This window comes from Uranotaenia lowii, chromosome 1, assembly GCF_029784155.1.
Source record: "Uranotaenia lowii strain MFRU-FL chromosome 1, ASM2978415v1, whole genome shotgun sequence".
NCBI classification, from domain to species: Eukaryota; Metazoa; Arthropoda; class Insecta; order Diptera; family Culicidae; genus Uranotaenia; species Uranotaenia lowii.
In genome coordinates this window covers 123565175-123590707 of record NC_073691.1, presented here as the reverse complement: position 1 = coordinate 123590707, position 25533 = coordinate 123565175, and the positions used below count along the sequence as shown (strand labels likewise).

Genomic DNA, 25533 nt, shown 5'->3' with positions numbered 1-25533 from the left:
AACCGGTTTTTACGCAATGTGACAGATGGACAAAGAAATTTATGTTAAAACCGGATTAAGAGATCATGAAAAGGTTCCAACAAGATTCCTATTGCTTTTTCCAGGTGAGTTTGTGTAAAATATCATGATTTTGCTAAGGTTTTGCTTCTGTGGTAAAAATAATAGTTCAATACATGACTGAAAAAAGTGTGCAAAGTTAAAAAAGAGATTTTATGAGTAAGAGTATTTCTGGAAATCAGTGATAATTTTTTTTTAAATTTTTATATTAAACTAGCTGACCCGATGTGCTTTGCTACACTTTTCAAAATCAAATGATACTTTCAAAAATTAATCAAATTTTTATTGTTTTATTGGCATTATTTTAAATCAAATTATAACATAACCGCAACCGCTATAAAATGAGAGCTGCAGCTGGAGTTTCAAATTGCAACACAAAGATAACTTAAACTAATATTCTGAATTTTGCTGATAAAATTTGTGTTAATGATCTGATAATTTTAATCTGTCTGAAATGTCTCAAATTAATCGTACGCAAACAATCTAACTTATATAATATGGTTGTTTTTTCTTGATATGTTCTGGATTCATGCTAAAAAACTGATAAGAGAGCCCTCTCCCCTGTCATTCCCTTCACCCCCTGCTTAATCATACCCATTTTTTCCGTTTCCAAAAATTCTCTTATACCAAATATAGTTCCATTGGTTGATAAGTTTTTAAGCCTTACAACAAAATGTATATGGAGCTTCCTCCTTTCTTCCCCTCTCTACACTGTAAAGCGTAAAGGTCTATAACAATCGTAGAAACGTATCTCGTAATCAAGTACCTTTCCATGCCATATTTGTCTTCATTTGATGGCATCGTTAGCATAAATTAAGAACTTATGCTAACAAAATTGTTTGTGGCTCACCTCCCTCCTTCTATGTACCTACTCATTGAAAGGAGGATGGTGTGTCAGATAATCATAGAATCATACCAAAATGATTTTCCTTGTTAAGTTTTGTCCATTTCTCGGATTTTGTAAAAAAAATAAATGTAAGCTTCCTCTTCCCTTCCTATATTCCCAATTCCATCATCCTACTGCAAGAAAGGAATTGTTCTACATAGAAAAAGTAATTTTCGTACTCAAATACTTTTTGATGCCAAATTTGGTTTGATTTGATCTCGATTAATTCTCGAGATATGCAAAAAAATTGTATGGAAGCCCCTCTTTCCCCCTGTATATCTTTCCACTGAACAAAGGAGGGGCTTCAATTTATGATAGAAACATGCCAAAATGGTTATATTTGCTCGATTCGCTCTCCAATTAGACTAAAAGTTTTAAGGGAGATATGTCTTCCCGCTTTTCATCCACCTCTTTGAAGGAGTGAGGGATACCAAATATTCATAGAAGCATTTCTCGTACCCAAATATAGTTCCATGCAAAATTTGGTTCCATTTGCTGTTGTAGTTCTTGAGTCATGCAGTAAAAATAGTATGAAACTCCCCTCCCTCTTTCCTTTCTCCCCGCTGGAAGAAGGAAAGGGTCTCTAACAATCATTAGAACATGTCACGTTCTCAAATACCCGCTTATGCCAAATTTGGTTCGATTTGCTTAATTAGTTTTTGAGTTATGTAAAAAATTATAAGAGGCCCCCTCCCCCTTTATATCTCCCTACTGAAAAGAGGGATGGGACTCATAAAATCATAGAAATGTTTTTCGTATCCAAATACCCTCCCATGCTAAATTTGGTTCCATTTGCTTTATTAGTTTTTGAGTTATGTAAAAAAATATTAAAGAGGCCCCCTCCCCCTTTCTACCGGAAAGAGGGAGGGGTCTTAAATAATCATTGAAATATTTTTCGTATCCAAATACCTTCCCGTGCCAAATTTGGTTGCAATATCTTGATTTGTTTTCGAGTTATATGAAAAATTGTAAGGTAGCACCCCTCCCCGCTTCCTATCACCCCACTGAAAGGAGGGAGGGGTATCTTATTTTCATAGAAATATTCTTCGTTCCCAAATACCACCCCAAGCCAAATAAGATACCATTTGCTTGATGGGTTTTCGAGTTATGCAAAAAATTGACTTTTGTTTGGGAGACCCCTCCCTCCCTTCATGAGAGAGGGAGGGGCCTCAAACCATAATAGGAACCTTCTTCTGCCTCCAATATCCCCACCTGCCAAGTTTCACGCAAATCGGTTCAGTAGTTTCCGAGTCTATAGGGAACAGACAGACAGACAGACAGGAATTCATTTTTATATATATAGACTAGCTGACCCGGTGTGCTTTGCTACACCTTTCAAAATCAAATGGTATTTTCAGAAATTATTCAAATTTGTATTGATTATTGGCATTTTTTTAATTCAAATTATAACATAATTCATAAACAACCGCTATAAAATGAGAGCTGCATCTGGAGTTTCGAATTGCAATACAAAGATAACTTAAACTAATCTGTCTGGAGGGTCTCAAATTAATCGTACGCAAATAATCTAACTTATAAAATATGTTTGTTTTTGCTTGATATGTTCTATATTTAAGCTAAAAAACTGATAAGAGAGCCCCCCCCCCCCACCTGTCCTTACCTTTACCTTCTGTATCAAATAAAGTTCCATTGGTTGATAAGTTTTTAAGCTTTACAACCAAATTTATATGGAGCCTCCTTCTTTCTTACCCTCTCTACACTGTAAAGCGTAAGGGTTTATAACAATCGTAGAAACATATCTCGTAACCAAGTACCTTTCCATGCCATATTTTTTCCATTTGTTGGCTTCGTTAGCATAAATTGAGAACTTATGCTAACAAAATTTTATTGGGCTCACATCCCTCCTCCTATGTACCTCCTCACTGAAAAGAGTATGGTGTGTCAGATTATCATAAAATAATACCAAAACGATTTTCCATGTTCTCGGATTCTGTAAAAAAAAAAGTTAAATGTACATGCTTTCCTCTTCCCTTCCTATATTCCCAATTCTATCATCCTACTGCAAGAAAGGAATTGTTTTACATAGAAAAATTTCTCGTATTGAAATACCATCTCATGCCAAATTTGGTTTTATTTGCGTAGTAAATTCTTGAGTTATGCATAAACTTGAAAGGAAGTACCATCCCCCCTTCCGTTCTCCTCATTGAATGGAGGGGTGAGAAATTAATATTCATAAAAGTATTTTTCGTACTCAAATACTTTTTGATCCCAAATTTGGTTTCATTTGCTCGATTAATTCTAGAGTAATGCAAAAAAAAAATATGGAAGCCCCCCTTCCCCCCTTTATATCTTTCTGCTGAAAAAAGGTGAGGCTTCAATTTATAATAAAAAACCTCTTTGAAGGAGTGAGGGACACCAAATATTAATAGAAGCATTTCTCGTACCCAAATATCGTTCCATGCAAAATTTGGTTCCATTTGCTGTTGCAGTTCTTGAGTTATGCAGTTAAAATTGTATGAAACTCCCCTCCCTCTTGCCTTTCTCCCCGCTGAAAGAAGGAAGAGGTCTCAAACAATCATTAGAACATGTCAGGTTCCCAAATGCCCACCCTTGCCAAATTTGGTTCCATTTGCTTGATTAGTTTTTGAGTTATGTAAAAAATTATAAAAGAGGCCCCCTCTCCCCTTAATATCTCTCTAATGAAAAATGGGAGGGGCTCATATAATCATAGAAATATTTTTCGTATCCAAATACCCTCCCATGGCTAATTTGGTTCCATTTGCTTCATTAGTTTTTGAGTAATGTAAAAAAATATGAAAGAGGTCCCCTTCCCCTTTTAGTGAAAAGAGGGAGGGGTCTCAAATGATCATTGAAATATTTTTCGTATCCAAATACCTTCCCATGCCAAATTTGGTTCCAATATCTTGATTAGTTTTCGAGTTATATGAAAAATTGTAAGGTAGCCCCCCTCCCCCCTTTCTATCACCCCACTGAGAGGAGGAAGGGGTACCTAATATTCATAGAAATATTCCTCGTTCCCAAATACCACCCCATGCCAAATTAGATACCATTTGCTTGATTGGTTTTTGATTTATGCAAAAAATTGTCTTTTATTTGGAAGGCCCCTCCCCCCCTTCATAAGAGAGGGAGGGGTCTCAGACCATAATAGGAACCTTCCCCTGCCTTCAATACCCCCACCTGCCAAGTTTTACGCAAATCGGTTCAGTAGTTTTCGAGTCTATAGGGAACAGACAGACAGACAGACAGACAGACAGACAGACAGAAATTCATTTTTATATATATAGATGTCATATTAAAACCTTCATTTCCTCCACAAAAAGTTTTTCGATTAAATGAATAGTTTTTAAAATACACACGTTTGTAACTGCCCGGATACTAAATGATCATAGCCTTATTCCACGAAGCATATCATACATGTATTTTCGTTAGTATAATCCTCTTCCAAACAGTCCAGCGGTCTTGAAACTAAACGGTTTAAATTTTGACAACTCATAAAACTACCCGTCTTGATGCGTACACGGGCTTTTCGAAATAATGTGTAATATTGACCCGACAGATAACGAGGGTTCGCAAAAACGGGTCAATTTTACACATGCCAACTTAAATTACCTTTCTCGTTTTGTGCTACTCAGGTTCCCTCATTCTCATATAGAAAACGCTCCTCCTGTTGTAAAAAAAAATTAACTCAAAACATCGAGCAACTCAAAAATGATAAAATGGTATACACTGGATTCTTTTTTTAATAGATTGTTATGTACGTGCAAAAAAAAGAAATCTTTAAGGGGGGGAGTAGGGTCTAACGGGTAAAAAAAACACCATTTTCACGTTTTTTTTCTAGAGCTATCGTTCAAACAAATGTATTCAATTTTTTTGCATTATACAAAGCATTGTTAAAAGAACATTTAGTAATTTTTTCGTAGAAAAATATTGAAAAATGAGCCGGTGACGGAGCACTTTCGAAGATGCCTTTTAGAAAACAGGATTTGCGGTAGACACTGTATCTCAGCACAGAATCATCTGAAGTCAAAAAATCAGAGCAAAATATTTTTAATAGATGTTTTTCTGAACCCCAACGTTTTTATTTAACTTAAAAAATTTTTTATGAAATTTTTGTGGCTGTTTGAAGTAAAGCTACGATTTTTCACGAAAAAATCTGCCATTTTTTATCTGTAAAATCTCCCCAAAGTTAAAAAAAAAAGAAAAACGTTGGGGTCTGGTATTTAATATGTAGAAAATATGTTCCAAATTTGAAAAGAATCGGATAAGTAATTTTCAAATGACGATGTCCACGGGCTTTAAAAATGTGCTTTCGAGAAAAACGCGTTTGAAGTTTCTACTCTTGCTTTCTTGCAGTATTAGATAGGAGGAGATAAAGGCCTATAATTTCTACAGTTTTGCTTCAATTGACTTGAAAATTTGACACAACATTCTTGAAATGTTTTACAATAAGAAAATAAAAAAAATAAAAAATCGATTTTTTGAAAGTGTTAGACCCTACCCCCCCATTAAAACAAGCTCAAAACAATCGGGCGGAATTTATCGCTTATTTCAAGAAAAGTGGCCAACTTGGACTGTAAATCGATCATTTCCAACCAGGTACACCATCGGGATGCTCAAAGATTTGTTTTGGATTGATTTGTTTCTATGATTATTTGGTACGGAAGAAGGAGAGGGTCCAATACAATTTTGGTAACATAAGTTCACAATTTATGCTAACAAAACCAGCAAATGGAATCAAGGATGGCATGGAAAGGTATTTGGTACGAGATTGTTATAGTTCCTTACCCCTTTCAGAGGGAGGAAGGCGTTCCATAAAAATTTGGGTGTAACGCAACTTATCATCCAATGAAACTAAATTTCATATGAGAGGATTCTTGGGTACGAAAAAATGGCTATAATTATTGAAGACCCCGACCTCCTTCTTGCATGGGGGATGGGGAGGACAGGGGGCTCTTTTACCAGTTTTTTTTGGCATAAATCGAGAACATATCAATCAGAAGGGACCATATTATATAAGTTAGGTTGTTTGCGTACGAATGCGTCTCTTTCGGCAATTGAAGAGGGAAGGGGTGAGGAATTTTTTTCAATTCAATAATTAAAGAACTGTTAACACATAATTAAAGAACTTACGAAGCTTATTAAAATAGATTTAAAATATCATATCTTGAAAACAAATTAAGAGATCAAGTTTCAGAAAATAAGTTTAAGTCATCTTTGTATTGCAATTCGAAGCTCCAGCTGCAGCTCTCATTTAATAGCGGTTGATTTTGAATTATGTTCTTATTTGATTTCAATTAGGCGGCATCCATAAATTACGTAACGCAAAATATGCACTTTTTTGACCCCCTCCCCCCCGTATGTCACAAATCGTAACGCTTCGACGTACCCCCCTATTACGTAACGCTGATAATCACCCCCTCCCCCTTCTTCTCATATTTTAAAATACTGATTTTCGAAGATAAAAAAAAATTAACAGAAACGAATAAATATCTATCCAAACCGCTTCAAAGTACTCATTGATGATAACTCTCTGATAAAATAAATTGATTGTCTTATAATAAGACTCTTATTACGAGTTGCTCTGTGCTTGTTCACTGATGATCTACCTTGTTTGCTTTATTCTGTTTAAGGAGCATAACTTGTTATGCAAAATATACTACCCTTTGTAATATTCGTCGTAATAATCAAAATTGCTTTTTATAAATCGTTGAGAAAAAATAATAAATCCGTCTTATGGAGAATTGAGTTCTTGTGGATAAATATACCTAACATTCGGTTTTCCAACGGTTATTTTACGGATATTCAATACACATTTTAAGGAGTCTATCTCAGAATCTTTAAAAAGGAAAGGTTACAAACCGGTTTGAATCAGGTTGAATCTTACAAATTTTTAGCTGATTTGGTTTGTTTATAATTCTGCAAAAATAGCATGACATAAAAAAAGCTGCGATTAAGTAAACTGAAATTTTTAAGGAAAAAACTCGTTACGTAACGATGAGCATACCTCCCCCTCCCCTATGTCACAATTCGTAACGCTCGAGCTTACTCCCTCCCCTCCCTAAGAGAGTTACGTAATTTATGGATGCCCCCTTAGTGCCCACAAAGGTGTAGCAAAGCAGACCGGGTCAACTAGTGTCTCATAAAGACCGTTTAGAATTTATTCTGAGAAAAAACATTGTTCTATTTGCTTTACGAAATCTAGGATGGTCTCAGAGTAAAGTAGCAAGCTACAAATCACTGTGTTTACTGATAAATATAAAACCATTAAGTGTAAGAAGAGAATTTGCTTCAATCTCTTTTGTAAACGACATAATTAATCAGCGTGTTCAGTGTGCTTATCTACTAAATCAATTAAACTTTTATTGTCCTTGTCGCCAGTTGAGAACAAGAAATTTGTTTATTTTAATCTCTGCTCGAAATGATTATGGAAAAAATAGTCCTATTAATTTAAAAGAAAAAATACCAGAACATAGATTTTACTATGTCTAAACAGCAGCTTAAAAGTGATTTAACGGCAAAAAGCACTGAAGAACCTAACACTGTACTATGCAATTTAGTATTAAGATTATAACTCCTATACCCACAAATCAGACTCTTCTCCAATAATGAACTTCCTTTAAAGGTGAAATTATCGGTATAAGATTCTATGTTGGACCCGCATTAACAAGCTTTTTAAAACTGGCATTGTCCTACCAGCACAACCGCATTGCTTATATGTGAAAAATAAAACTTATCCCATTTTCTATGACAAGACAAAGCAAGATGGAATCAATCAGCCAGCAACGATATTGTCGAATGATATAGGGAGTGATGTGTGTGTATGTAAACCGCCATTAGAAAAAAAAATTCTTTGTTTCCAGCCGACGGAAAACAACACCAGTCATTATGAGCTGTGCGTGTGTATGTAAACCGGCCGGCAATAGCAAAACAGTTTAGAGTTCCGTATTTTTGAGGAAAAATGTTCTTATTGGCAACAGCTCGAAATTCTTTCATTTTTTCACAGATTTTCAAACGCACCGAAACATGATTGGAAATACAATAAAAACAAAAATTCTTATAATATGCTAAATACTCCCGAGCGAAAATATACCTTTCAATATTCAAACCTGCCAAGTCAAACCAGATCAAACTAGCGCCCTCCTAGGATTATTCGCTCGAAACTCGAATGCTAACTATCTCCACACCAAATCGATAAACATGACTAAATTAACATCTAAATCTAATCCCTCCGCATCGACGCCAAGGAGCAGCAATTTCGCTTAGGTGCGTTCGTCAAAATTCAAGTAGGTATGGGTAGGTAGACAATGCTCTAAAATTGATAGTCACATTCTTTCGTCTTAGATCCTGTCCTTGAAAAAAAACCGAATCTTCTATTTTGGAAGTCAGATTGTCTGGACACAAGAAGAGAAGTTTAAATATTCAAAATCATGTGTTATTTTCGTCAATTCCAAATGTCTCTTCAAGCCTAAATCGCATAAATTTCAAAGACTGAATTCTAATGAGTCCGGCCGTTAAGGGACGGCCATTAAATGTTAAGCAATTTGTTGTTTATTAAAAATTTTGAGTTTATGCACGAGTTGAGACTTTTTGGTATTCAATAGAATAATTATCGTACTCAGTTGAATAACCTAAAATATAGATTTTAATGCTCTATGTTCACTTGTTCGGGGGCATCTATTAACCAAATCAGTAATTGTCAAAAAGTAGAATAAGTTTCTAAATAGTAACAGAAATCGAAACTATCAGTTTTGAATTTTTTTTTAAATTTTATCTGCAATTTTAAATTTATCTAGTAGGTACTGAATTAATTTTGAATTCCATGAGATAGAGTTTTAAAATTGTAGATAAAACGTCGAATTACCATTTCAGATCACTATAAAATCCTATCTTCAAGGTGATGGAAAATTTTAGAGAAACATGAAGGTCAAAGAAAAGGAAGTCAAAAGTCATAAATATCATGAATTTCTCGAAAAAAAAAATACAACGGTTAACCGACAAGACTTGAACACGGTTGTACTCCATTTACCCGAAAACCATTGCCCAGAATGAAAAATCCCCAGAATTACAATCGCCAGAAAGAACCATTCCCCAGAACTTTTTTCCCCAGACGAACCATTCCCCAGAAAAATTTTCGCCAGAATGTACCATTTCCCAGAAATTTTTTCACCAGAATGAACCATTTACCAGAAATTTTTTTGCCAGAAGAACCATTTACCAGAAAATTGAAAACATTTATCCTTACTGAAAATTATTTAAAAAAAAAAGGATTTGTTACCAAAAAATGGGGTTTCATAACTTTATCCTTTTGCGGCAAAGCCGCAACCAACGAAGATAAAGGGGCTGAGGCGGCACAAAGCTGCCGAAGCTCCCAAATCCTTGGAGGCCGCCGACCCGCCGTCGGAAGCGGCGGCCCCATTACATTGGTCTAGGTCTGCCGGGGCTTCCTAGGTCTGCGTGAAAGCTAGGGGTGATCCCTTAGTCCCGTCCGCCACGCGACAGCGTGAAGGACAATATTTTTTTAAAGTCGAACGCGCAGCGTGAGGAGGCTGATACCAAAACGGTTTTCTAAGGACCATGGTTGGCATTGAATTAATTCAAGTACCCAAACCACAAAACATAATATCGGTTCTGAAATAATTTTAGTTGGAAACTTTCAAACAATTGATTTCATGTGAAAAATCATTTTGAAAATTTTTATTTCGAATCATATGAAATTTACAAGAATTCATTAGATTTAACAGCACAAAAATAAAAAAAAATACAAGAGGAAATAATCTGGGATTTGTGTCATTCTGGGAAATGTTCTATTCTGGGGAAAAAAATTCTGGGAAATGTTCCATTCTGGGAAAAAAATTTCTGGTAAATGGTGCATTCTGGGGAAATTTTTTCTGGGAAATGGTTCATTCTGGGGTTTGATTTCGGGTATTTGTCATTCTGGGGAAAAGTCATTCTGGGCATTGGTTTTCGGGTAAATGGGATACAATCCTTGAACACGCAATCCTCGCTACGTTGCAACGGCACGTTAGCCAATTACACCACGGTGAACGTGATGGAATCGACCGACACGAGCGTACAAGTCCAGCTACATTGGTCGACTGCTAAACCTTTCATCAAAACCTACGCTTCATGTATAAGGAGTGTAGGGGAGATGAGGGCTTCATGTATAAGGAGTGTAGGGGAGATGAGGGCATAACGAGCACCCAGGGCACTCCTTTTTTCTACATAAGTACGTACTTTCTTGAACAAATTTTCATAAGGACTTGTTTCGTACTACCTATAGTTTTAATTTTTTACCAAAAAAGAAATATCCTTTTCATCTTTACAGAAATATTAAATAATAACCAGCTAAGTTCTCAAGTGACGAAAATATTATAATTTTTGAGCACCACCAAATAAGCTTTTATGACATTTAAATCATCTTGATCTGAAATGTACGCACTGCAACATGATCTACACATTGTATCTCAATTTTCAACATCATAAAATTTTTGATTTTTACTTTAATCAATTTGAATCAAAGCAATCGAAAGATTCCTTTTAATTCAACCACGGTGAACGTTCACAACATATCGATGAAATGCGAAAAAGATCTCACATTCAATTGCGGATAACTCATCACAGTCAACTCGTATCGCGTCACAATCTTTTACAAATTTGTTTGTCATTGTTTGAACAACAATTCCTGAAGTTCTGAGTTTTCTAGCATACTGGAAACACATTTGAGAATACAAAGAGTGAAAGTATGTCGATTTTTCACACATTTTGCCGAAAATCTTCATACAAATTTCAAGTCCTTTGCGCCAGCTCGTGCTTCGGCCAAATGACCTGAAACTTTCAGAAAATCATTTTTTCACCTAAAGGCACACCTCTAGGGGCTGCCGCGTTGAAAAAAATGTTGTATAAATCATCCCATACAAATTTGGGCCAGTCTAGTGTGTATGTAAACCAACCATATAAAACGGTTTTTCGTTTTCCATTCCCGTCTCATTCCCATCGAAGACAAAGGAGGATGAAAAAACTCACCGGCCAAATGGCGGACAGCCAACGCAGTGCGTTTTTTGGTTGCGTGGCAGAACAAATATGACAATAAACTTTCGTTTATTGAATAACTGACTCATTTGGTATAGGTAATGGTTAAGTTGTCGGACCGGCAAGTCGAAATAAGTATGTTGCGTTAGGCTCGATTCGAACTTTTTTTTTATTTTGGGATAGGCTGTCCCATTATGTAGAATCAGTCAAGCAAATGTAACCACATTTGGCATGCCAGGGTTTTTGGATACGTCAAATGTTTCAGTGAAGGGGCGGAAGGCTTCCATTTAGTTTTGATAACACAAATCGATTAATATTCGTGCAAATGGAATCAAACTGGCTTGGGGGAAATTTGGATCTGGGAAAAGGTTCTATGATTGTTTGAGACTCCTCCCGACTTGCATAGGGAGGATAATATAAGGAGAGGGGCCCATACATTTTTTTTTGCCATATTATATAACAGATCAAGCGAGGAGAATCAAATTTGGAATGCGAAGGTATTTGGGTGAACGAAATGTTTCCTAGATGGTTTGGAGCCGTACTAACTTTCTATTGGAAAAACAGAAAGGGAGCGAGGGCTCTCATACAGGTTTTTGCATCCCTGGAAAAAAAGTCGAGCAAATGGAACTAAATTTGGCATGGGATGATATTTGGATATGGATAAAGACTCCACGGTGGTTTGAGAACCCTCCTTGATCCCAGTTAACAAATAGGAAGAAGGGAGGGCCACCACAGTTTTTTAAGATGTCGAGAATTAACCGAATTTGTAAAGTAGTAAAACTCAAGTTGTCTCTTAATTCCGACCCCTGCAGTAGCTGAGCGCCTCTCAACAGGCAGGTCGAAGTTAGAATCTCTCAAACACCCAAACTTTTCAGGAATTTTTCTAGCAGGAAAAATTACATGAAAGTTTGAGTACAAGTCATGACAGGAGACAGTTCAACATTGCATACAAGTGAATGTTATAAGACGAACATAGTATTACAAACTTATATGCAGATTTATATTTGGCATTTTTTGTGGTCCTATTTGATTGATATATAATCTTATTGATATATAATCTTAACATAATTCTTTCAAGGAATAATATAATTTAGTTATGATTGCATAGACTTTTTGTTATAATTTGAGATATTTCAACATCCTACGCCTACTTAATTATAACTCATTTTGATTGGAAAAATTGAACATCAAAATATTTCAGCTTGAAATATTTTGGTTTTTTTTTATTCTGAACGAGTATTCACAAGAATGTCAGTATACCTGGCAGCACTGCGCGTAGCAATGCATTTTTCCATATGTGAAGTCAAATAGAAGTGTTTTAAGCTGGTCGGGGAACTGGGTATAAAATGCGCGGAGCCGACAAGATGCGCCACCATCAGTATTTCACTTAACAAAAAATTTTCAACGTATCTGAAAATGCCTGTCTGTTATATTTATACCATTTTGCGGTCCTGAACATTTGTGGACCTTTCAAGTTTTCTATACTACGTAAATCTCAACCAATTTAAAGAGTTTTTCTTGAAATTTTTCAACTTTTCTCGTAAGGAATTACGGCATCTTGTTAAAAGTGTTAACAGTGTCATTGATTTCAATTTAAGTTTATGTATGGTCAAAAATCTTTACATTTTATTATTAAGAAGACAACGGTATTTAAGATAATTTTAAGGTGTATTTTTCACCAAATTCCTTATGATTGAAACGTTTTTATTTTTTGTAGGATCTAAAATAAAGTAGCATTACAAGTTGTAACAAGTTACACCACACAAGTTATTCAAAAAAATGCGACCGATTACTTATTTGAACAATTAGACCCCTCAATTTTCCATAAATTGTAATTTTGTTTGAAATCCCATACATATCGTTCGAAATTTCATAACTATTTTTGGCCCTGCGTTTACACGGCTCTGTCGATTGAGGTTAAGCGCAATGTTATATTTTTTCATCTACCTATCATGCCTTTTAATAAGGTAATTTCTTACTGAAAATAACTAGATAGGTATAGAAGTCTCCAAATGTAAAACAATGGGCCAAAGTTTAACCTAGGTACCTACCTATTTGTTCTCAACTACCTAAATACATCTTAGGGATAAGCCTCGAGTTCAAATGTATACCAGTTCCAGTGAGAGACTTCAATGCTGGTGTAAAATGTAGCAACGAACCTTTCTAATGATAACCAGAACGCTCCAAGTGTGTTTGATTTGATCAAAATCCTCAAATAAAATCTGAATGAAAAAAGAGACTGATTGAAAAAGTACACACATACTTTGTTAGTCCGCTCCCCTCGGCCGGTTTACTTTTTCGATCCACACACTCTCCGGTCAGTTGACTGTCCGTGGCCTATATGCGTAACACTATGTAGCTAAGCTCAAGAGGAAGAGAGGATACCGGTTATCTAAACCTATCGACTTTTTTTGCGCTTTTCTGTAGCACAAACAACTCACATCCTAACAACCCCCGTTTCAAAGTTACCGGCTTAAGAAACCGACCAGGTTCAAGACGAGAACCTTCCGATTCCATCGGCATCCGATCATAATAGCCCAAAGCTCTGTTGCCCGAGCTCAGCTCTCTACGCATCAAACGTTTTCTGTTTTCTTACTATTTTTTGTTGGTGGCGTTATAACAGCGAGCAAATAAGAAAAACAAGATAATGGAATGCGAATTCGACTCACGCATAATTATTACGTGTTGCTCTCTGTACTACCTATTGCGTGGTACCTTTTCTGAGCCATTCTATCTACCCGTTGCTGGCCTTTGAATTTCGGGGAGCAGCTCAAAATTCCTGCTAAAATATGAATCAAACAGAATGCCCTCTGTTTAGGAGGTCTTCTATAGTATTCCCCAAATGGGAATGGTGAATGAATCATAAAACAAATTTGAAAATCGGGCAAAATAATTAAAATCCGCACCCTTGGATTGCATTTAATCAGAAAATTTCGCATCTCATAAACTAAGATTGGTGTTCAAAATTTAGAATCCCACTTCTGAATACATGGTTGCAGTACAGTATTTCTTTAAGTTTTAGCCAAACGTTTGACTTTTCTTAAAATTCTGTTTAATTTTCCGGGCAAAATCTAATATTTTTGGAGTTTTAATGAATTCTTCTCCTTCCACATAGCAACTGTTGAGAAACGCTGCCATTTCGTGGTAATTTTAACGCATCGGACTATTTTGGCAAAGGTTTTTGAACTTTCCCATCCACACTTTTTCGTGGTACCTAGCCATAGATCAAACGGAAAGCAACGCAGTTTCATGCGTAGTGAAACCTCCCCAGAAATGAATGAACTTCTACGAACGCACATAACGGATTTTTGGCAAACCGTTTTTTTTCGTTTCTCACTTTTCCAATTTGGCACGGCTGAGTTCGAATAAAATTGTGCGAAAATCATAAATATGAATAAGTTTGACCGAAAAATATGAAACTTGATTGCGTGAGAATAGGCACGTTAATTGGTCCACCCTGGAGCACTGTGGGATGGCTCCATATAATGGCTGGCCAAGAAAAAAAAATGCTTGAAAATGCGAAAAAACATGTACTTTGCATAATTTTGGAACAGCATACGAATATGGCATTCATCTCAAATTCGAAGGCGTCCATAAAGGACGAATACTAATTTCAAAAATTTTAATGCGCTATTTTAATGGTTTTAATATTTTTTTTTTCATATTAAATTAGGCCGGAACAAATTACAAATCCTTCTTTTGTCACTCGGAGATGAAACTTCGCAATGGGGGAGTGGAAATTAAAAATAATACAAAAACAAATGCACGAAAGCTTGTATGCAACAAAATTGCACATTATGTCATTGAACAAAACCTATAAATCAAGTATTTTTTTATTGAAAAAAAAAAACAATAAAAATCAAGAAAACAAAAGGTGAAATAACTTCCATCTTCCAAAATTTGTGTTTTGGTTTTGTAATCTTTCGGATATTTGGATTTTTTCTCGAAATTCACTTAAAATACTTCAAATTTTATTTACTCCCCCCTTCGGGTTTTTTGTAAATTTCGAAGGGGGGAAGAAATTGATTTGTTCCAGCCTTATATAAGTTATGATTACACGGCGTTTTCACAATTTAAAAAATATTTCAAAGTTTACGGACGATCCCTTGGTTCGAAAATTTTGACTTTTTTAAACCACTTTCTTCAATTAAAAAACGTAAATAAAATAACTAACAAAACAAAATCTTATTCTTCTTTATAACTTTCATCGGATCCTTCTTTCTCTCTTCATGATTCAACAATTGTTTTATTTCAAAGAAATATTACTTCATATCTCATCCTATAATATCATTGTTAACCTGCCAATGTGTTACTTTTTTGTTCAAGAGGACATTAAGTTCAAGAATCATATCATGAAAAACAACTAATAAGATTTTTAAATGTTTTGTTCCTCTGATGTTGAAGGCACCAAATTGAATGGAATTAAGTACTTGATTTTCAAAATTGTCAAGTTCTTGTTCAACGGAAACGAAACCACACAACATTGTAAATAAAACCAAAAAGATGCGTCATTGTAACTTAATTTGTTTTTGTTTCTCATGTCATATGCTTTGTACATATTACATTCATATTTACAAATAAGAACGAGGTCATTAAAACCTGGGCTGTTGTTTAGAAATTTCTTGTATTTATTTGACTTGGATTTTGCACTTTAATCAACTTGTATGCTTACGAATTTTTCGTTCATCAATTGAAAACGGGGTGAATATTTTCAATAAAAATGGTTTCACATAAGCTTACTTATTATGGTAATATAAGAATCAATTTATAGACGACCCTCTTACCTAATATATCAACATCAACACACGCAATACATTTACTCCATAACAGTTCATACGAAGTCAAAGACTGCGGTTAATCCGTGCACCCATGGTGGATTACCAACATACAGAATCACTTTTCTGCACCATTTTCTAACATTTATGACCTACTGTGCTCACATTTCACTCTTTCTAATGAAAAAGAATGGTTAAGTATTGTGTTTCAAACAACTTTTCTTTTGACGAATATACGATTTATCGTTATAGCTACAGATAGTGAACCTTCATATAAGAGAAGCGACATCTGATCCCTTTTAAAATAAAGTATGTGGCAACATCGCCAAAATCTTGAACAAAAAAATCCTCAGCACTGTTTTCTGGCTCAATGTTCAAGCTCTAAAGTGAACGCTCCTTCAATCATACAAAACAACATTGAACTCGATGCCCAAAGGATTGCGATAAACGGTATGAATGACTTGAATTTTGTTAATAATCAGATAGTTTTCTAACTAGGAACACGATTCACCAAAGCATTGAAAAAAAAATTCACCTAATCATAAATTCATATGACCACAATAATGACAACAATTTTGGGGATGAATAAACCAATTGGTTTAAAATCCCAAAAAAAAAAAAAAAAAAAAAAAAAAAAAAAAAAAAAAAAAAAAAAAAAAAAAAAAAAAAAAAAATTACAACAATCACAATACCTTCCTTGGTTGAGTTTTCAATAAGAAAGGTAAAAGATCTGCGACAAATGCTCGGATCGATTTTGACAGTTCTTTTGTATCGATTGGAATTTTGTGTTTCAGACGTCGCTTTTCTTATATGTAGGTTCACTAGCTACAGAGAGTTTCAAAAAAGTCAAAAATTCTCGATTTATTGACCTTTGAAAAATCATAGAAAAATCAAATTTTAGGATATTGCGATAAAATTCGAGAATTAAGCATTTGAAGAATATAGTTAAAAATTGCTAACTCAAAAATTGTTTTTTAGCTGATGGCCAGCGATTAACCACTGTGCGGAGGTCTGTGGACTTTTGAGTTGGCGGACGATTTTTATTCGAATCTGTTGATCGTACTGCTGATTCTGAACTGAAATGAATCGTATTCCAGAAATCATATTCCTATATCTAAAATGACAATCCTACCTACTTTAACCTAAAGTGTAATCGCCCTGACTTCAATTCTGAATGCCAGTTAAAAATTCTAAATTCAGATTTCAGGATTATGATTTTTGAATTTCCGATTTTTCTTAATCTGACTGAACCATAATTCCGAATTGGAAATCTCAATTAGAATCCAGAACTTCAAATCTAAATTGGTTACCTAAATCTGGAATAAGGAATCTGAGATTTGAGTTTGTATCCTGGAACTGAGTCCGTACTTGAATTTTGAATTCGGAGTTTTAATCTGAATCTTAGAATTCAAAGTTTAAAATTGTTAATCTGGTATCGGAATCTGAATAATGAATATTAAACTAAATTGTGGACCTGATTTCTGAATAAATTATTTATCGGCATTCTAAGTCTGTATGACGCCTTTGAATACTGAATCTCAATCAATTTGCTGAATTTCAACCATAAATCACTTATAATACAGATTTAGAAATCTCAATAAGACGAGTTTTTTATTTGAATTCGAACGGAAACTACTTTTAGGGAGAATAGCCTATCTACGCTAAACTGGAAGCAAAGTTTAAAAAACCATTCTAGACAAGTAAATAAAAAAAGTTGCTTTAATATACAAAACTTGTATTCAAATGTTTAGTAATTCAACATGATTTTTTTTGTAATTAAAAATTTAGGAAGCTAAGTAATGGTATTATGTTTTTCTCTACAATTCCAGCCTCTGCCTTCGTTAACCAGGCAGGGCCAGATCGGTTACGGCTAACGGTGTCTCCACCGGCTCAGGTCGTAATAACGGCAGCCAAAAATTCACCAATCTTTCTTCCATGCCACGCCGAGGCCGACATCGATCCCAATGATTGGGCGAATTCGGACGCGGACATGGATCTCGATGAAGTTGACGAAGAGGACGACGATGACGAGGATGTTGAGTACGACAATGGCCACCTCGGTGAGAAGGAAGAGGTGGACATTATGCAACACAGTGGCTATTACGACGGAACGATAGATCTCGTCAAGCATGACCATTTTCAGACCGACACCAACGGTCACAATGATCTGGAGGATGAGGACGACGAAGACGAGGCGTACGTGGAAGAGCACGGAGAACGTATCAGCCGTACCATACACAACCGCGGCGAAGATCTGATCGAATACGTTTGGTATCGCAACGGGCTGGAGTTCTTCAGTACGGCATTTCAGAACCAAAATTATAAGCAATCTCATAAAGGGTTTCGCTTATTTCGGAATGGAACATTGAAGATTCCGTATAACCGACAGATGAGTAACATCTCAGCCGGAGTGTATCGATGTCAGGCCAATCTATCCAGACCAGCTGTTGGGTCAATCCTTTCCACAGAAAGTGTCGTTACAGTTGCATGTAAGATCTCGACCTTGATCAGTTCATACATTATAGCCGCTAATATGTTATTTCTATTCCAGACTTGGAACGTAAAAATGAGCTCATCGCTGAGGACAATACAATCTTGAGTGAAGTACAGCGATCGCTGGTTCTGCATTGTCCTTTCGATAGCCATCCGGTGGCCAACATAACGTGGATGGTCAACAAAACTCAGATACTATTCAACACCTACACTTCGAAACCTCATGAAATCAGGCGAGTAAAAAGGTTATTTTCTAATGTGGGAATTGCCATGTTCAGAACCGAATGGAAATTGTGGAGTATCATATATCTGGTTTTGTTGTAATACGGGACGACCGCTGAAATCCAGTTGCTGTGATTCTATGTAACTTTATGTTTTTTTAAAGCAGCGCATTCTTGGAAGCTCAAAGTCGGCACCACATATTTTTCAATCTCTTTGGGCCTTCGACAACTTTATTTTTTATATTATTTTCATATTCCTCCTGACAATCGCAGTCGAAACCTCTCGACTTAAGAGTTAAATATAAAACAAAACATATATGCGATATCATTACTGTTTTGGTTCTATAAAAGAACGATTCTAAGGCGTAACACATATCTTCAACTTTCGTTCAACGTAAGCTTCGCTTCTGAACAGGATTCAATACTTTAAGCCGAGACCAGTGACATAATAATCATCGTTTGTTTCTGTATAATCCTTCAACAGATATTATCAATTACAAAATGGAAGTTTGCTTTTAACGAATCTGAACCTCAGCGATTCTGGACGTTATCGTTGTAATGCTAGCAACAGTTTTGCTGCAAAAAATTTCCGCAGCTACAGTTATCTCGTCGTTGTACAGCCAATGTCCCAGCAACCGAATGATCGGTTGTTGCCCGAGTTACAGCCAAACACGCAACTTGTGCGCTCAGCATCTATGCTTAAGCTCCACTGTGCAGGGATCACCGGTCGACCTCGTTGGACTTTTACACCACGACATAGCAGGATTCCTATAAATTTGGAAAATTTTACCTACCAACTATTGTTCACCAATGTATCGACCGATAAACACGAAGGAATATATAACTGCTCTCTAGGTTCAGATTTTCAACTATTCAATGTAACTGTCCTCGTACCACCAATGTTCCTAAACAATATGACCTCATTCACTTCGTCAGTGGTTGCATCCATGTCGTTCAACTGTAGTGTAAGCGGAAACCCCAAACCTAGAATCTCATGGTTGAAAAACGGGAAAGAGATAAAAAACAGTCACATCATTCATTATAAGTACCCTGTCCTGCGCATCAATACGATTGATCCCGAAGACGAGGGTCTTTATCAGTGCATAGCGAAGAATGAAGCCGGAGAAGCCAGTGTATCGATGTACCTTTCGATTCGAGATAAAAGCAGATACAGAAGATTATCACGCAGACCTGACAGTATTCAGTGCTATGCGATGGATACGAACAGTTTGTATGTGCGTTTCGAGCGCGGCAAACAATATCTGAACCCCCAATATGCTATGTATTATCTTGCTTCGGATGATCCGTACAGCTGGCATAGCTCCCCACCGATGCAGCTGCTTACTAACAATAGCCTTAAAATCAGCGGTCCGATGGTGACGCCCTTCCGCAAGTATACCGTATATCTGCGGGCTTGCTTCGCTATCAATGCTCAAGACCCGGACAACCCTAATGGACCGGCTGGGAAGGAAGAAGTTATACCATCAAAACTTTCCAGAGGAGTGCAGTGCAGTTCTCAAGGAGGTGAGCTTTAATTTTCTGATTGCCATAACAATTTCAAAACTATTATTATTGTTACTTTTTTCCAGTTCCTGTATTGTCGATATTTTTCTCCAGCGGAATTTTCATTTGGTGGCCACGGTTCAGTGGGGTTGAGTCAACTGCTTTCACCATCCAGTTAAAGCATAATAGCAATTCGTCGCTCCCTGTCCTGGGGCATCAAATCAATGGAACCAACCACCTGCTAGATGATTACATCACGTACAAAGAGGTGCTACCCATGTTAGCGCCGATTAACGTTAGCGTGAGTCAAAGTCGTGAAAACATCATTGACGAATCTGAGGCGGGCAAACGACGTAAGAAACGTCGAAGGCGAGCGTTCAATATGGGAAGAAACACCAAACAAATATTTGAATCTCTAACCGGTACCCAAATGGACCTCGAAACGGCAGCTGCAAACTCGGGCAACAGTTTTGGAAACAAAAAGGTTCGTCAAATTCTGATAACGCAACTCAAAGTAAATGCCAATGTTACGGGAATTTTTGTACCGGGTACTCAAAAATTGGTAGTACGCATTTTGGGTTCAACCTCAGAAAATGGAGAACCACCACAACAGGATCTTCGTTATATAGCTTGGAAAACGGTATAGACTATAATTTAAAATACATAAGAAAATAAATGGTTTTAACTGTTTCGAACTCCACTCACAGATCGATGCTACTAATCGGGGTCCCGATTCCGTCAGCCGATTTCAAGCGAACCATATTGATTCGAGAAGCGTTCAGTTCACGTGGGGAAGGCTCGTAACGGCTGAATATAGTAATATTTGTTTGAATTTATGCATTAAAAACGTAAACCACGATGCATTCAATCGACCCGGTGCCACCAATGTCAAATGTGTAAACATGTGAGTCCGTATAGCATTGTAGGAACGAAAAACACATTACATGCCCCCTCTTTTTGTTAATTTAGTTTTAATGTGTTTATCCACTTCTTCATTTGTTTTCGTATTTCAGTTCCAAAAGTGCCACTCACTACAATTTGGCCGAACTTAAGCCGTTCACCTTGTATAAGGCTTTCCTCAAAACGTGTTACTCAAAAGAATCGATCAGCGACGTATTGGAGTTTCAAACCAAACACGATGGTAAGTTATATTTAGTGACTATCTACCGAGAATATTGTGTACTCTTGGGAAGTGAGTTCAAACGTGTAACGTTTTTTTTTTTTGCAAACCAGCTCAGCAGCATTTCACTAACTCTGAGACACGTTGAAACTTAAGACAGTCATCAGTCACAGTTCATGTGCTGTGCTTATTCCACAAAATACGTAGATTCGATACTAAGCAGATTTAGATACTGAGCAATACATTTTTAAACTTGACTAATGTTAATATGTTTCCAATACAAATTTCGAGCGTTTCGAGAACCCTTTGAAGATCATCAAAACGGTTCTGGGCTTGGAATTCCAGTTCGCGAAATATTTATCTCACTTTTCGTAACCATTTTATTTTGCGAAAGCATGTTAACAATTTTCGATAAGAGTTCATCTCTCGTATGTTATTCCAAAATATTATGCATTTTCTCGTACTAAAAAAATCAAATAGTTATGTTGCTTATTTCATTATTGGATGATTTATTCTTTCTTGATACAATTTAAGAATAAACAGTATTTCTAAGACACTGCATGATCTGATTTATTTTAGTACCTGGCCCCGTTACCAATCACGCGCTCGTACGGAAAGATGGCATCACGCTTACTTGGGACCCACCGGAGAATAAGAATGGAATACAGGGATACCTGATCGAATGGGCCGACAAAGATGGTTTCAAAAATTCGATCAACCTTACTACCGGTATCAATCAATTCCAGTTTCCCAATGTGTCGTCTGAAGATAGAATTAACATCTCCATCAAGGCCGTTGGTAGCACCGGAATTGGTATTCCTATTTTCCTAAACCTCCTCAATCATGTTGATATAGCATATGAAAGTGAGCCAGAAGTGCACATTCCATGGCTGGAAATTTCAATTGGTTCATTGATATCTACTGTTCTGTTACTATTTTGCTGTTTAATCATAATCCATCGAAGAAATTGTAAAAAATCGCACCGTAATCAACCGGCAGACGCAAACACGACTGCCCTTCAAATGCACTCAATAAACTGCAATGCTGATATACATGAAATGCAAACATTGATTAGGACATCTGGACAACTGCCAGTATTAATCCCAAATGGAAAATACAATCACCCACAGGTGCACAAACAACAAGAGCACACACATATATTCAATCCGATGGAATGTATTAGGAACACGACTGCTCCCTCGAATTCCGAAATACTCAACGCGAAATCTCATGGTCTGTCATCCAGCAGAAATGGAAATGTTCAACATTTGCACAACTCTTCCCAAATGACTATGACATTACTTCCAACTCCACAACCGTCAGTACCCTCGAACATTTTAGTTAGTCACAATAGCCAGCCGATGCACTCGTTCAAAAAGTTGAACAATAGTGGCGACAACTCCGAAACGGAATCACCAAGGACACCGATCAGTAATAGTAGTTTGTATCGCAACTATCCTAGCTATAGCTGTTCACATACAGAGCGAAACAACAACCATTCAGATTTTACGGGTGAATCGCAACTACATTCCACAAATACTGGGATAGTACAAAGTATACCGACTACCGTTACTATTTCTAATGCCAAGTTTACTGTCTCAACTCCAGCAGAACATGTGCCAAGTTCTGTCGTTACGTCGACATCTCTTTCGCCTGCCTCAATTTTTTCAGCCACATCAGCTAACTCCAGTGGCTCATCATCGGTCAATTCCCACCCGATGCATCAACAAGTGTACCACTCCAACATTGTACCGGGACATTCTCAATCGCGCTGCAATGGAAGTAATCTTCCACTGACCAATAATAGCAGCAAACAAATCTATTCGGTAGACCCAATTGAAATGCGAATTACAGAAAATCCTCAGGTAAGAGATTCTAGATCTTTATGTGAGTTACTTATTGTGGTAACATGGCCTTTTTTTCAATTTCAGTACACGAAGAAATCTCAGCGAAGAGCAGAAGATTTATCCTCGGCTGTGCTGAGCAATTCTTTATTCGATAATAGCCAACGTAGATTATTAGATTTAACAATAGATAGTAACAATATTGAACCATACGACGACGATGACGACGACGTAACTAACTGTGATCAAACCGATGAAACGACGAATACTTCTCTATCTCAGAAGTCATATTTTAACAAGCAGCTGCAGGTGCATCTGCAATCAACTGCCAACGAGGAAACAGAGGGGGACAAAAACAACAACGAACATCAGCTTGAGCATCACTTTAGCGATGAATGTCTGCGACACCATCAACAACAACAGTTGCTCAATCCGTCGATGATTCCACCACGATCCAGCCATCACAACATTGGCGGAAACAGAAGCAACAGCAGCGGAGACAGTAGTAATTCGAACCGTAGTAGTAGCAGCCAGAACACGATGTACGAAAAAACCAACCACGAACACGTGGGAGAGGAGGAAGACTACGAACAGAGCAGTGAGCACACCATCGACGGCAACTCTTCGTCGCTGTTGAACGAAAGTAATCTCAGTGCGAAATCCCTATACCAGCAGCACAGTTCCAATTGGAACTTTCGACGACCTATCGTAGGCCCTAACGGTTAGTTACGTGCGTTCCCAGTGTACAAATAGCATCATTATCATCATCATCGTCAATATCACTTCTATTGGCTCTCTTGAAATCGAACGGTATGGAATAAATATTATTATATTTTCGATATGTCAAATTTGATAATTTGAGTAAACACTGTTGTTAACTATGTATTTCGTTCTAATGTTGCATAAATACTAGATAAGTTCATAGAAGGACATTCGGGTAATATGCAGCTGGTGCTCACTCAAATTATCTACAGTTCACAGCTTCGAAATTAGTCCACTTGATCAAGAGGAGTTCAATATTAAAAGAGCAACAACTTTTAAAACATACATATTATATTCAAAATTAGGTACAATATTTGTTACTCCCCAACAACGGTTTAGCGTGCAATGCACGTTGAATTTGTATGGTTTTTTTTTTTTAAATATCAAGCATGAGGCTAACTTTTAGTTATGAAACTACCGTTTACAGTTACATCTGACCCCTTTTCCAGTTAAATGTATTCCCGGATATTCTTTGTTTACCACTCAAATCCCCTCTGCAAAAGAAAACAAAACTCCCATTTACCTGTATATGTATAGTCTATACACGATCATAACGTAAACTTCACGTACCTAAATGCAATAGAGGTTAATTTTGTATGTAAGAATGTTGCAGCGTTTAGTTTTTCTGATCGTTTACTCATAAAATCATTATAAAACGGTTAAGAAATCGTCCGCGCTGCTTAGCAGTGTGGTCTTTTCGATTAAGATTAATGTAAAAACCGCACAACTGGTTGAAAGAAATATGTTGTATAACGATGGAAAGCCGATTTATATAAATTGATATAAAATCACACAGAGCACAAGAGAGCAAAGATAGGATTCATTAAATAGGCGAATAAGAGATATTTCAATTTGGTACCTGAAACGATCACTAGCGTGTAAGTATGTCTTTGAGAATAAAAGCACCACTACTTGAAACAATACACAGACGAAATATTGAAGAAAAAAGAACCACTGAACAAGCTAATCTCAAAGGACCACATAGTGGTGGGTAATCTTTTATTTGCTGTTGAAAGTTGTAACCGAACAGTGGTTTTCTGCTCAAAATCAGTGAGAATCTGTTTTTAGGGTACAAGGCCACAATTGATAAAATATAATGAAATTCGAATAACGAAAGTCAGCATTTAAGATAATCAACTTTAATTTTAATTTAAAAAAAAAACAGACTGTATGCAAATTGACACACATTCCGTTTTTTTTTTCAATGCAAACCTCACAAATTTAAAACAACTTCAACATCAAGAATTCAAAAAGTAAATAGGTATCCTTTTTCTTACTCAGCATTTCGGCTCCGGAAATTGTCCTATGTGTATCCTTATTCTATTCCTTGCAATTACATTTTAAGTGAGCACATTAAATAGTAAAGCCATCAATACAGAAATCACACTTCACGTATTTAGAGAACTGAATTCATGCACCGTTGGAATGTTGCAGGTGCCTTTCTTTGACTAAGCGGTATTTTAATAAACTCGAAATTATCTCCATGGAAGCTCACCGTGGTGTACTTTAACGCTTCCGATTAGATCTCTATCCGATGCCAACCGCTAACAAGATCTAATTATTTATAATATAATTTTGAACATCTTTGAGCAAAATTTTCAACATGTCAAAACCCTCCAAGATGGGACAGATTCTTACGAATGTCGAGCAGACCGAAACACGCTCAGGTTACAACAATATTGTTTGCTTAAAAATGTCTACGATTATATTGTCATTTATATGTTTTGTTAAACAATGGTTTCTTCCTTCAAAAGCAAACGTGCGAAGAGAGGAGCTCTCACAGTCGATACGTATTTCGTGTAAAAACTTAGGTGTAATATTCATGACTAAATTACAACTATTTTGAATAGTTTAAGTCATG

General features: G+C 36.5%; 1 protein-coding gene across 2 annotated transcripts in view; it reads left to right on the top strand.

Annotated features, from left to right (window-relative positions):
• LOC129739688 (protogenin) overlaps nucleotides 1–24595 on the top strand; it is an 85789-nt gene extending 61194 nt beyond the window's left edge. For both annotated transcript variants that reach the window (XM_055731185.1, XM_055731184.1), the window contains 8 exons: nucleotides 17559–18218; nucleotides 18281–18455; nucleotides 18928–19967; nucleotides 20033–20586; nucleotides 20654–20850; nucleotides 20960–21087; nucleotides 21646–22931; nucleotides 22998–24595. In XM_055731185.1, the coding sequence (XP_055587160.1) occupies nucleotides 17559–18218; nucleotides 18281–18455; nucleotides 18928–19967; nucleotides 20033–20586; nucleotides 20654–20850; nucleotides 20960–21087; nucleotides 21646–22931; nucleotides 22998–23636 (4679 nt within the window). In that variant the 3' untranslated portion in view covers nucleotides 23637–24595. The remainder of the gene's footprint in view (nucleotides 1–17558; nucleotides 18219–18280; nucleotides 18456–18927; nucleotides 19968–20032; nucleotides 20587–20653; nucleotides 20851–20959; nucleotides 21088–21645; nucleotides 22932–22997) is intronic.
• Nucleotides 24596–25533: the final 938 nt, after the last annotated feature.